The sequence below is a fragment of the Bos javanicus genome, chromosome 11 (assembly GCF_032452875.1).
Source record: "Bos javanicus breed banteng chromosome 11, ARS-OSU_banteng_1.0, whole genome shotgun sequence".
Classification (NCBI taxonomy): Eukaryota; Metazoa; Chordata; class Mammalia; order Artiodactyla; family Bovidae; genus Bos; species Bos javanicus.
This window is the reverse complement of record NC_083878.1, coordinates 10,366,322-10,379,874: the sequence shown is the minus strand read 5'-3', so window position 1 is coordinate 10,379,874 and position 13,553 is coordinate 10,366,322. Positions and strand designations below refer to the sequence as shown.

Genomic DNA, 13,553 nt, shown 5'->3' with positions numbered 1-13,553 from the left:
GGCTGAAATCTCATCTGGGCCCCAGGTCCTCTTCCAAGGTCACTGATCACTGGCAAAATCCAGCTCCTTGTAACTATAGGACCAAAGCCTCAACTACTAGAGGCCATGTGGTTTTCTCCACAATATGGCAGTTTATTTCTACATGGTTGTATTCTGATCCTGTTCATGATGCCAGTTGTCTTGCTGTTCACACTGTTTGCTGAACCCTGGGTGAGCAAGGCACAAGTTAAAAGGCTGGAAGATGACTCAAGGAGCCATAGGAACTGCAGACACACTTTTTCTTTCCTGACTGGCATGGCAGCCATAACACAGCCTCTCTCCTGGCTGACGCAGCAGCTGTAACAGCAGCCATAACATAACCATAATGTAGCCATGACATAGCCATAACATAACCTCGTATAACATCACCATGATGCCACTCCAATGTCGTTTCAGTACAGCAGCAGCCAGGGCTTCCATGGTGAAGCTCACATAGGTATAACGCACAAAGTAGCCCATGACCCAGTGAGTACCTCATGATGCTCATACGCAGTGCCATAAGTAATCTCAGCTACATAACTGTGCAAAGTCTTTGTTTACAGAACATGGGGCCAGAGAGCATGAGAGGGTGGGGCAAGAGAGTCTTGACTGGAGCCTTGTTGTTGAATCTCTCTGACTGCCAAGACTAAGCCCTTTTAAAGGGCTTATCTACTTAGGCTAGGCTTCCCTGGTGGCTAAGATTGTAAAGAATCTGCCTGCAATGCAATAGACCTGGGTTCAGCCCCTGGGTTGAGAAGATTCCCTAGAGAAGGAAATGGCAACCTACTCCAGTATTCTTGCCTGGAAAAATTCCATGGACAGAGGAGCCTAGCAGCTACAGTCCATGGGGTTGCAAAGAGTCAGACATGACTGAGCAACTAACACACCCAAAATAAGGTCCCCTTTGATTATCTCAAAGTCAACAGGTTACTTGAATCTTTTACTGGCCAACCTATTTAAAAATTTTACCCAGGCCCCTTATATGACACTCCTTTTCTTTCTTGCTTCACTTATGTCCATAGCACTCATTGCTGTTGCTTTTGTTCAGCCACCCAGCCATGTCCAACTCTTTGTGTCCCCATGGACTACAGCACACCAGGCCTCCCTGTCCATCACCAACTCCTGGAGTTTGCCCAAGTTCATGTCCATTGCACTGGTGATGCCATCCAGCCATCGCATTCTCTGTTGCCCTCTTCTCCTTCTGCCCTCAATCTTTCCCAGCATCACAGACTTTTCCAATGAGTTGGCTGTTCACATTAGATGACCAAAATACTGGAGCTTCAGCTTCAGCATCAGTCCTTCCAATGAATATTCAGGGTTGATTTCCCTTAAGATTGACTGGTTTGATCTCCTTGCTATCCAAGGGACTTTTAAGAGTCTTCTCCAGCACCAAAGTTTGAAGGCATCAATACTTTGGTGCTCTGCCCTCTTTACGGTCCAGCTCTCACAACTGTACATGACCACTGGGAAGACCATAGCCTTGACTATACAAACCTTTGTTGACAGAGTAATGTCTCTGCTTTTTAACACACTGTCTAGGTTTATCATAGCTTTTTTGCCAAGAAGCACTCATATCTATGTAATTTTACCACATATTTTTATTATCTCTCTTACTCCACTAGAATATATACTGCTTGAATTCATGAATGTTTATTTATTTTACTTATTACTGCAGGACAATAACATATAGAATAATGCCTGAATCAGTTGACACTCCATTAATTCATTTAATGAATAAATAAATGAATGACACAAACTATGGAAAGCTTTGAGGAACTCAAATGTAGAAAGATATAAGAAAAATACAACAGACATGAATATTGTGCAGTCACACACAGCACATACACAAAGCCAAATGGTTACAGACTTTAATTACATTGGTAAATCCCATGCAATCCCTGATATACAACATAATCACAAGAGTATAATTCCATCATGTTCATGAGATCTGCTCACACCCAGGGAGAAGTGATTACAGAGAATGTGTACATAAGGCAGGGGGGATGCAGATCTTGAGAGCCATCTTAGAATTCTGTCTACCACAAATCCTCATGAAAGGAACTCCTAAAGGATGCATATGCTTCAGGGTAGAAGAAAAATAATCCCAGATAGAGGATCTGAGACACAAGAAAGAAGAATGAACTAAGAAAAAACTAGGCATATGAGTAAATCCATATAAATGTCAACTATTTAAAATACCAAAATACCTGATTTGTGAAATTAATGAGATAACAATATAATTGAATGTTGCTGCTGCTTAGTCGCTTCAGTCATGTCCGACTCTGTGCGACCCCATAGAAGGCAGCCCACCAGTCTCCCCCGTCCCTGGGATTCTCCAGGCAAGAACACTGGAGTGGGTTTTCCTTCTCCAATGCGTGAAAGTAAAGTCACTCAGTTGTGTCCGACTCTTAGCGACCCCATGGACTGCAGCCTACCAGGCTCCTCCATCCATGGATTTTCCAGGCAAGATAGATTATAAAAGCATATGAATCCAAAGAGAATGATTAATGTTAAAGGACATTAAAGACCTCTAAGATCTATGTATTGTTTGAAAGAAGAATAAAGATATAAAGATAATGTTAAATGCAGGGATGGAACTTCCCTAGTGGCCCAGTGGTTAAGAATCAGCCTTCCAATGCAGGGGATGTGGGTTTGATCCCTGGTCAGTGAACCAAGACCTCACATGCCTTAGGGCAATTAAGCCTGTAAGCCAGACCCCAAAGAAGAAGAAAGAAGCACAACTAGAAAGAAGCCCTCACAAGGCAACTAAGACTCCATGCAGCCAAAAAAATTGATTAATTTTAAAAAGAGTTAAGATTTTAGGTTTTTAAAATGCAGGGACTTCCCTGGTAGTCCAGTGATGAAGATTCCATGCTCCAATTGGAGGGGGCATAGGTTTGACCCCTGGTGGGGGAACAAAGATCCTGCATTCAGCGTGGCCAATAAAATAAAATTTTTAGACTAACCACTAAAGAACAGAAATAGATTGTATACAAGAGGGACTTTTAAAAAGGAATAACTGGGAGTTTTCTGGTTGTCCACTGGTTAAGACTCTGTACTTTCACTGGCAGGGGCTGCGGGTTTGATCCCTGGTAGAGGGAGTAAGATCCCTCATGCAACATGGCCCAAAATAAAGGAAAAAGCATTCCACTGCACTCTAAGATGCTTCCAACCAACCTTCTCTCTGGGTCAGACTTGTATCATGGTCTGATGGATCTCTTAGCTTTCTCTCCCCACTTTCCTCTCACAGCCACTTCCCCTAGCATGTTTCCTGCACATTTAATCTTCAATTAATTGGTATCTGCTTTTTATATAAGGGCTTCCCTGGTAGCTCAGTCAGAAAAGAATTTGCCTGCAATGTAGGAAACCTGGGTTCAATCCTTGGGTTTGGAAGAGCCCCTGGATCTTCCCTTTAGTATTCTGAAGGGAATCTTCATATTCTTGCCTGGAGAGTTCCATGGACAGAGAAGCCTGGTGGGCTACAGTCCATGGAGTTGCAAAGAGATTCAATCCCTGGGCTGGGATGATCCTGTGGAGAAGGGAATGGCAACCCACTCCAGTATTCTTGCCTGGAGAATTCCATGGACAGAGTGGCCTGGTGGGCTACAGTCCATGGAGGTCTTAAACAGTCAGACACGACTGAGCAATTAACACTTTCTTACATAACGTCACTATACTAACATGAATTCCAAATTATCCTATAAAATGAATCTATCCATGACAGCAAAGCTAGACAATGGCAGTATAAATAAAGAAAAGTACAGTACAGGTCAGTCTCATTTATGAATAAATCAGATCAGATCAGTCGCTCAGTCGTGTCTGACTCTTTGCGACCCCATGAATCTCAGCACGCCAGGCCTCCCTGTCCATCACCAACTCCTGGAGTTCACCCAGACTCACATCCATCGAGTCAGTGATGCCATCCAGCCATCTCATCCTCTGTCGTCCCCTTCTCCTCCTGCCCCCAAACCCTCCCAGCATCAGAGTCTTTTCCAATGAGTCAACTCTTCGCATGAGGTGGCCAAAGTACTGGAGTTTCAGCTTCAGAATCATTCCTTCCAAAGAAATCCCAGGGCTGATCTCCTTCAGAATGGACTGGTTGGATCTCCTTGCAGTCCAAGGGACTCTCAAGAGTCTTCTCCAACACCACAGTTCAAAACCATCAATTCTTCAGCACTCAGCCTTCTTCACAGTCCAACTCTCATATCCATACATGACCACAGGAAAAACCATAGCCTTGACTAGACGAACCTTTGTTGGCAAAGTAATGTCTCTGCTTTTGAACATGCTATCTAGGTTGGTCATAACTTTCCTTCCAAGGAGTAAGCGTCTTTTAATTTCATGGCTGCAGTCACCATCTGCAGTGATTTTGGAGCCCAAAGAAATAAAGTCTGACACTGTTTCCACTGTTTCCCCATCTATTTCCCATGAAGTGGTGGGACTGGATGCCATGATCTTCATTTTCTGAATGTTGAGCTTTAAGCCAACTTTTTCACTCTCCAATTTCACTTTCATCAAGAGGCTTTTGAGTTCTTCTTCACTTTCTGCCATAAGGGTGGTGTCATCTGCATATCTGAGGTTATTGATATTTCTCCCGGCAATCTTGATTCCAGCTTGTGTTTCTTCCAGTCCAGCGTTTCTCATGATGTACTCTGCATAGAAGTTAAATAAGCAGGGTGACAATATACAGCCTTGACGAACTCCTTTTCCTATTTGGAACCAGTCTGTTGTTCCATGTCCAGTTCTAACTGTTGCTTCCTGACCAGCATACAAATTTCTCAAGAGGCAGATCAGGTGGTCTGGTATTCCCATCTCTTTCAGAATTTTCCACAGTTTATTGTGATCCACACAGTCAAAGGCTTTGGCATAGTCAACAAAGCAGAAATAGATGTTTTTCTGGAACTCTCTTGCTTTTTCCATGATCCAGTGGATGTTGGCAATTTGATTTCTGGTTCCTCTGCCTTTTCTAAAACCAGCTTGAACATCTGGAAGTTCACGGTTCACATATTGCTGAAGCCTGGCTTGGAGAATTTTGAGCATTACTTTGCTAGTGTGTGAGATGAGTGCAATTGTGTGGTAGTTTGAGCATTCTTTGGCATTGCCTTTCTTTGGGATTGGAATGAAAACTGACCTTTTCCAGTCCTGAGGCCACTGCTGAGTTTTCCAAATTTGCTGGCATATTGAGTGCAGCACTTTCACGGCATCATCTTTCAGGATTTGCAAGAGCTCCACTGGAATTCCATCACCTCCACTAGCTTTGTTCGTAGTGATGCTTTCTAAGGCCCACTTGACTTCACATTCCAGGATGTCTGGCTCTAGGTCAGTGATCACACCATCGTGATTATCTGGGTTGTGAAGATCTTTTTTGTATAGTTCTTCTCTGTATTCTTTCCATCTCTTCTTAATATCTTCTGCTTCTGTTAGGTCCATACCATTTCTGTCCTTTATCGAGCTCATCTTTGCATGAAATGTTCCTTTGGTGTCTCTGATTTTCTTGAAGAGATCCCTAGTCTTTCCCATTCTGTTGTTTTCCTCTATTTCTTTGCATTGATCGCTGAAGAAGGCTTTCTTATCTCTTCTTGCTATTCTTTGGAACTCTGCATTCAGATGTTTATATCTTTCCTTTTCTCCTTTGCTTTTCGCTTCTCTTCTTTTCACAGCTATTTGTAAGGCCTCCCCAGACAGCCATTTTGCTTTTTTGCAAAACTATATGAATAAATAGTTCCAAACAAAAACATGAGTATACTAAATTTAGCCATGTATACCAAATTATATACTAGCGGCTTCCCTAGTGGCCCAGTCGGTAAAGAATCTGCCTACAATACAGGAGACCCAGGTTCAATTCCTGCGTTGGGAAGATCCCCTGGAGAAGGAAATGGCAACCCACTCCAGTAAACTTGCCTGGAGAATTCCATGGACAGAGTATCTTGGCAGGCTACAGTCCACAGGATCACAAAGAGTCAGACATGACTGTGCAACTAACATCCACTTTTTTTCATACAAAATTAGCACTCTGACAAAGTTGGTTTAAATGCAAGTTTGGTTTAATAGCAGAAAATCAGTTAAGGTCTAGGAAAAGAAATAAAATTTATATTAATTGAAAGAGGAGAAATAAATGTTATTATTCCTAGTTGGTATGATTTTCCATGTGCAAAAACCAAAAGAATGTATGGATGACTTATCACAATTAGATAACAGTAAAGTTTCTCAATGATATACGATTAATATACAAATTTTAAAATATCATTTGCAATAGCATAAAAAGTAAGGTATCTGAAATTAAATATAGTAAAGCTTGTATAAGATCTTTATTCAAAAATTTATAAAGATATTAAAAAGATTTAGATAGATAAAAGTACATACTTTTCATGTTTAGAACAACTCATTGTCATAAAAACTTCAATCCTCCCAAGTAGATACATACATATACAGGCATTGTGTATGTGAAATTTGAAAAGTTTATTTCGAAATTCATTTAGCTTTTGAAAGAAACAGTGGTCTCTCTCTCTCAGAATTCACTATCTTTATTGCAGGACTCAGCACTCAGGAGCAGCTGGCTTGATAGACAGGTGGAAGGGTTACCTGTAGGTTCAGTTACGGTACAGCTGGGAGACAGCACCCTATGGAGTAAGAGTGCTTCCGGCAGGATGCGGCACACACCTTGATCCAGAGGACACTGTGGTGCTGCCTCTCCCAAGGCCAGGAACCAAGGGCAATAGATAGAAGTTTCCCCTCTTATTGGCATGTCTAATACCCACTGAAAGGAGTCTTAGTCCCTGTCCCTACAATGTGGGACTCAGAAGGTCTGGAGATCCCAGTGCCTAAGACATGAATACTTCTATCAGACAACTAGCAATAAAGTAGAAGCTGAAACTGTCCCCTGGCTGATCTGAGGTCTCATGCCCCTGAACCAACAGAAAGAGGAAGTGGTCACTCTACTAGACAAAGAGATTGATCCTTGGAGCAGGCAAACAGAAGGCATAATCAGAGTAAGGGCTGGGAGTCAGAGGGAGGGTGGCTAGTTAAGGCAGGGGCCACAGAAGATCAGTCCATCTTGTCTAGGTTTGTTAGTCGGACTGAAGTATTCCAGAGGCTTTGGGCCACATGAGGATCCTGAGCAGCTTTAGGGGGAAGAGTTATCACACAGGAACTGCTAAAATGTTTTCCAGAAATGCCATCCAGCTCCTTGGCTAAGCTCAGGTAGAGGACTGGGACTGCACCTTGTTTGCTATCCTGTAGAGACATAGAGGAAGTGAAGAGTAAAGCCAGGCAAGCTCTAACTTACCGGGACGCTGAGCAGCAGAGCCCTGACCCACCCTCTTCAGGCACCGCCAGCTTCTCCACTACCCACCTTAAAGAAGAAGCTGAGGAGCCAGAAGAGGAAGCGATAGGACCAGGAGAAGTGCTTCATGATTTTCGTGTACACAACGCCTGGGTCCACAGAGTTCACGGTCACACCTGAGAAGTGTGGTGCGTGGTGAAGTGAGAGGAGGATGGTGGGAAGGAAGGGTTAAGTGTGGTTCTGCAGTGTGCAGTAAGGAGGGATCCTACCACTTCTGTCGGGTAGAGGCGACAAGAGACTTGGGGGTGGTGCCAGAGAAGTCCGTGTTTCACAACTTACATGAATGGCAATGCCCAAGCCAGTAAGGACATAGAAGTATTAGAAAGCATGGGGTGATCTTCAGGGGGAATATGATGGGTGGTGTTGGAGGAGAGGGAAGTTGTGGATGATGAGAAAGTTGGAAAAGAATGAAAAGGAGGTAGGAAGATGGGATTGAGAGAAATACTGGGTGCACCGATGATAAATGATAAGAGATTAACAGCTGGCTTGGGGATATTGGGAGTATTTTAAGGCCAGAATACATTGGAATGAGATGGGAAGGGTTGGGAGGTCGTGATGGGAGTGGAAGGGTAGGGAGTGTCAGAGGCAGTTACCTGTTCCTTGAAGTCTCTGGGCAAGCTTCCCAGTGAACGAGGCCAAAAGCAGTTTGCTGCAATCGTAGTTCTGGTTGAAGGTCAAAGGTCTACCCGCCCCTATCAGATGATCCTCATCAATGTACCCATGTGATTGCCGGAAGGAAGATACATTCACCACCCGGGCTGACCCTGCCCGCTGCAGGGCCCCTAGGTGGAGAGAAGAGCACATACCCTTAATCCAAGTCATGGAGTAAACCCCCATGCCCACTCTCCATGAGACTACAGGAGAGCAGGGTCCATCCCAGGCTTTCAGAAGACAGTCAGTGGGCCCCGTGCAGAGTGTAATGTGACTGTGACTATTTTCATTAGCTGCTTTACGAAGGTGGTTCTTCTTGTTTTATTTTAGTGTGGTTTTTTTTTTTTTTTGGCCTAAAGTAAAAGTGGAGTTTTCCCTTTTCTGCCGCTTGCCAGCTGAAGCTAATTTAATTAATCCTTGTTTATATTTTTATTTTGCTGATGGCTAAGAATGGGGAGGAGAGGCTGGAAATGCTGTGAAAATTGGCTTTCACACATTCATACATTTATTCATTCACTTAAGTCCCTTGGACTGCAAGGAGATCCAACCAGTCCATTCTGAAGGAGATCAGCCCTGGGATTTCTTTGGAGGGAATGATGCTGAAGCTGAAACTCCAGTACTTTGGCCACCTCATGCGAAGAGCTGACTCATTGGAAAAGACTTTGATGCTGGGAGGGATTGGGGGCAGGAGGAGAAGGGGACGACAGAGGATGAGATGGCTGGATGGCATCACTGACTCGATGGACTTGAGTCTGAGTGAACTCCGGGAGTTTGTGATGGACAGGGAGGCCTGGCGTGCCGTGATTCATGGGGTTGCAAAGAGTTAGACACGACTGAGCGACTGAACTGAACTGAACTGAATTCATCCCACAAATATTCACTGCGCCCCTGAATTATGGCAGACACCATGCTAGGCACTAAAGACATATGGGTGCTAGGCTTAGGGGAAAAGAAATATGTGCAGAGATTCTTGGGAAAGAGTTTTATTAAAAAAAATTTTTTAATTAAAAAAAATTTGGAATTTATCTTCCAAAAGAATGAAAGTAAAATTACTATCAATAGAAGAGGTACAAGCAAATCTTTGGGGAAGAAAAGAGTTTCCTAACTATACAAAAAAAAAGTCTGGATTATATAAAGTATAAAAAATTATAGTTATCACATAGAGTTTACTTATTGTTTCAAAATACTAAAGCTATTTTAAGCCCTCATGAAGAATCACAAATGAAAAATTGAGTGGAGGTATTCAGCCATAATTTGCTGAAGAGAAAATTATTCTTAAAGAGGACAGTGAACTCCAGACTTGCAAACATAGTGACATAAAGACCAAAGGGGCTCACAACCTAGTTGGAGACTGATCTTCATGCAACAGCATCTGTACAGGAACAGAGCTGTTTACAGGGGCTCAGGTGGTGGTGGTGGTTTAGTTGCTAAGTCGTGTCCAATTCTTTGCGACCACAGGGACCGCCTGCCAGGCTCCTCTGTCCATGAGATTCTCCAGGCAATCTCCAATCTCCATCTCCAATCCTGGAGTGGGTTGCCATTTCCTTCTCCAGGGGATCTTCCTAACCCAGGTCTCCTGCTATGTAGGCAGATTCTTTACCGCCTGAGCTATGAGGAAAATGGGGACACCGGGTGGGAGGCAGAGGTGTCAGGACAGGATCCACAGCACGAGTGGTATCTGTGCTGAGTGCTGGAAGCTGAATTAAGTTAGCCAAGCTAAAAGGATGGGAAAGGATATTCCAAATAGAGGGAAACACATGTGCAAATTACAGCCAGGATTTAGAAGACAGAGTGTGGCCTAAGAGAGAAAAAATCTTGGCTGAAGATGAGGGCGTGGGTTTGGGAAAGGTCAAGGCGAGGCTCTCAGCCTGCCGGAGGTTTTGTAAGTGGAGATAAACAGCTTAGTTATTGTATAAAGGTTAGAATGCCTCTAAAAATTTGAAGCAAGAAAGTGATGTGATGAAAGGTGATTTCTTAGAAGACATAGAAGGGAGAATAGACTAGACAGAGGAGATAGGAGAGAATGAAACAGAGCAGGACCATATGGTCCTTGCCCCTCTCCCCCCCCCATGTCCTCTGCCCGCCTTTTGTCTATAGAAAACTTTAATCAAAGAATAAGTTTAATCAGAAAAGTGAAAAATGGCTGAAACAAAGGAAAACTGTCTAAAGAGACTAAATAATAGTAATTTAGTCATTAAGCATAGTTAAGGACCTTTAATTCTTTCTCAAGGGTTATAGATAATATGTTGAGCCATATCCTGTGAGTTGTCTTATAGATACCAAAATATCAGGTGGAAAAGTTAACTCCATGGTGACCAGACTGTACCTAGGACTGAAGATTAACTCTACCTAAAACAATGAAGATGATGCTAGTCAGACCACTGATGACCAATTGAAGATGACTCTTAGAGATAAATGCACTGTTTCCACATGTAATCTCCCCCCTACACACACTCTGTCTATCAAAGCTCTCACCCAGTGCTTGTCTGGTGGTGGAGTCAGCCTTTGCACAGATGTCCGCCACCCTCCCTACCACTAGCTGCCAGAATCCGAAATAGAGCAAACTTTCCTTTCCATGAACCTGGCCTGTTTATTGGCTTTTGAGTGGCGAGCAGTCAGACCCCCCCCACACATACTTTTTAGTAACAAGAAGACAGTTCAAGAAATTATTACTGAGCAAGACACAGGGTATTGTAGCACGTTACAATTTTTGGAAAAGGGCAAAACATATATTAATACATTACGTATTAATGTATTAATAGGCCATAGAGCTTGGCCTTGCTCTTTGTTCACTTTCCAGTCAGGACTAATTTAATTGCTCACTAAAGGGTACATGAGACCTGGCAATAGGAGTTGCCTCCCAGGAAGGGAATGGGCAGCTGATTTTCCAGGAGAGGAGGAGAGTTTTTCTTTTCTTTCTTTCTTTTTCTATATACCCTTTTGTACTTTGGACATCTATTCATTACCTGAACAAAAAATTAATTTTCTTTTAAAGAGGCTATTAGAGAGCTTCCTAGATGGCTCAGTGGTAAAGAATCTGCCTGCCAATACAGGAGACACGAGTTCAATCCCTGATCCAGGAGGACCCCACGTGCCGCAGAGCAGCTGGGCCCGTGCACCGTGACCATTGAGCCCCAGCACAGATGAGCTGCAACTCCTGAGCCCGTAGGCCGGAACTACTGAAGCCCGGGCATCCTAGAGCCTGTGCTCCACAAAAAGAGAGGCCACTGCAACGAGAAGCCTTGCAGGGCAGCTAGAGAAAGCCCATGCAGCAAGGAAGACCCAGCACGGCCAAAAATCAATCAATCAATAAATAAAATTATAAACAGGCTATCAGACAATCCAGGGAAAATGTTAGGGAGAATGCGCCTGCTGCTTAAACCCTCCCTTCCCTAGGAGAACACAGCCTCCTTAAACCTAGTAGCCTAATACCACCCTCAAGAAGCTTTTGTTGAGATGACTGACTCTACCAGTGTGGCTAGAACTCAGACCTGAGATGATTGAGTCTACTGGTCTGGCTAGAACACAGACCTGAGGGAAAGAGAGGTGTGGTGTAGATCTTATATCCTCCTGCTTGTTGTATGGATATCTGGGGGCTAACTGATTCCATTACCAGTCTCCTAATCTTGACTGATGCCAAGTATGAAAAGTTAAAATGTATTGGGTCATTACTCAGCATGCATCTGGGTGCCAAGGGAAAGGAGATGACCATGACAGACAGTAAGCCATGAAAATGCTAGAGGAATGGAAAAGCAGGGGTCACACAGAAGGTAAGTACCCATCCTTCCTTACCTTGGAGCAGATTTGTGAGCAGAAAGGGTCCAGTGTAGTTGGTTGCAAAGGTGAGATCAAGGCCCTCTGGAGTAAGTGTGGTAGGGAACCCTGTGGAAGATGAAAACATAGGTAGTGGGTGATGGAGTGAGAATCCTGAGGGAGACAAAATCTGGGGAGGATATATTGGGTTCAATAGAAATGCCCTGGTGGCTCAGACAGTAAAGAATCCACCTGCAAGGTAGGAGACCTGGGTTGGATCCCTTGGTTGTGAAGATCCCCTGGAGGAGGGCACGGTAACCACTCCAGTATGCCTACAGAATTCCATGGGCAGAGGAGCCTGGAGGGCTACAGTCCATGGGGTCACTAAGAGTTGGACACGACTGAGTGACTAAACCCAGCACAGAAACACCACAGGAGCATGGATGTGTTGAGATGGGGGCAATGATGTTTGAGACTATAATTTTAGGTTTTTCAGGATAGTGTCTGAATTAGAGAGTTTCCATGGGATGTACAGGTTAGGCTTTAAGGATGCCTGTTTTGAGGTCCCTGAGCTAGAAATGAAATTCTGGAAATGTGTTTAGGGGAAGTAAGTCAAGGCACATACCACAGACTGCAGCATTGTTAACCAATAGATGAATCTCAGGACACTCCTGCAGCAGCCGCTGAGCAAAGCTCCGAATGGAGGCCATAGAGCTCAGGTCCACTTCACCAAGTAGGAGGCGGTTGCTCTTAGATGTTGCTTGTATCTCAGCCAGGGCTTGCTGTCCTCGCTCTCGGCTACGGCAGGCCAGGATCACACGGGCCCCGCGGTGGGCCAGCTCCTGGGACACAGCCTTCCCAATGCCTGTGGGAGGGCAGCTTCAGAGTATGCTAGTCTGGGGAGTGACTAGAGGGCAATGGAGCAAGTAGGGTGGGAAACAAGGGTTCTGACAGTGGGAGCTGGTCCTCCTCTCTGCCCTCCCTGTTGGGGCAGTTGGAGGCTGTGGTTGTGGCAGGTCAGGAGGAACACTCACCACTGTTGGCCCCAGTCACCACTGCTGTCTTCCCAGTCAAATCCGTGGAGCAGTGCTGGAGGTCCCAGAGATAAAACTTATGCCAGATATGCACACTTAGTCTAAGCAGGAGGACCAGAATGAGGAGGGCAGAGCCAGGACCCCATACTGGGCTGCTGAGTACAGACCACAGAGACGTGGCAGAGAAGACTGGCCCACCCCCAGGAAGTGCTGCCCACAGAAGTGGGGCGGGGAGGGACTAGTCAGAGCAGAGTAGGACCAGCCAACAGGTTGATGTGGAGCATAAAGCACAAAATTTAAGGAGGCACCACTCACTCTTGGATGTGTTCGAGTATCCCATTTGAACCTGAGAGTGAGTTCCTCCTTAAATTATTTTCACTCGCTTTCTGATTGCCTCATTCCAATGCTGGTCAAAGATCAAGGGAGTCAGAGTTTCCCTAAATCCTGCATAGCCTCAAATTTGTATTCACAGAAAACTTGGATACGCACTCTAAGGTGAATTGATAGAGCTCCAGGGACTGAAAATCAAATTCCTCATGTCTTGAATCACTCTGTGCTTAAACAGAGCCACCCCTTCTTCCCCTACTGGAAGAAGACTAAGTTCTCCCAACTGAGGCAGATCCCTCTGCAACCCTTGCGTGCTCCTTTGTGGAAATGGGGATGGTTCTCCAGAATGCCTCTCCTGGAGAGCCACCTTGACCCTAAAGCAGGGTCTCCTAAGGGTGTAACGTAATTATGTTCTGTGTTCTTATAGA

The 13,553-nt window shown here is 44.5% G+C and overlaps 1 protein-coding gene across 1 annotated transcript; it reads right to left on the bottom strand.

Annotated features, from left to right (window-relative positions):
- Window positions 1-6,044: 6,044 nt before the first annotated feature.
- On the bottom strand, window positions 6,045-13,504 carry LOC133256801 (retinol dehydrogenase 13-like). Its single transcript, XM_061431866.1, has 6 exons — window positions 12,799-13,504; window positions 12,390-12,629; window positions 11,804-11,893; window positions 7,954-8,142; window positions 7,370-7,476; window positions 6,045-7,251 (listed from the first exon to the last, which is right to left on the bottom strand). The coding sequence occupies exons 2-6, from the start codon at window positions 12,472-12,474 to the stop codon at window positions 7,063-7,065; spliced, it is 660 nt and encodes a 219-aa protein (XP_061287850.1). The 5' UTR covers window positions 12,475-12,629; window positions 12,799-13,504; the 3' UTR covers window positions 6,045-7,062.
- Between the last annotated feature and the right edge of the window lie 49 nt (window positions 13,505-13,553).

Coding starts and splice junctions, on each gene's coding strand:
- LOC133256801 (XM_061431866.1), bottom strand. CDS start 12,474: ATGGCCTCCATTCGGAGCTTTGCTCAGCGGCTGCTGCAGGAGTGTCCT. Junction 7,477..7,953: donor CCAGAGACTTCAAGGAACAG/GTAACTGCCTCT, acceptor CACACTTCTCAG/GTGTGACCGTGAACTCTGTG. Junction 7,252..7,369: donor TCCTCAGCTTCTTCTTTAAG/GTGGGTAGTGGA, acceptor ATGTCTCTACAG/GATAGCAAACAAGGTGCAGT.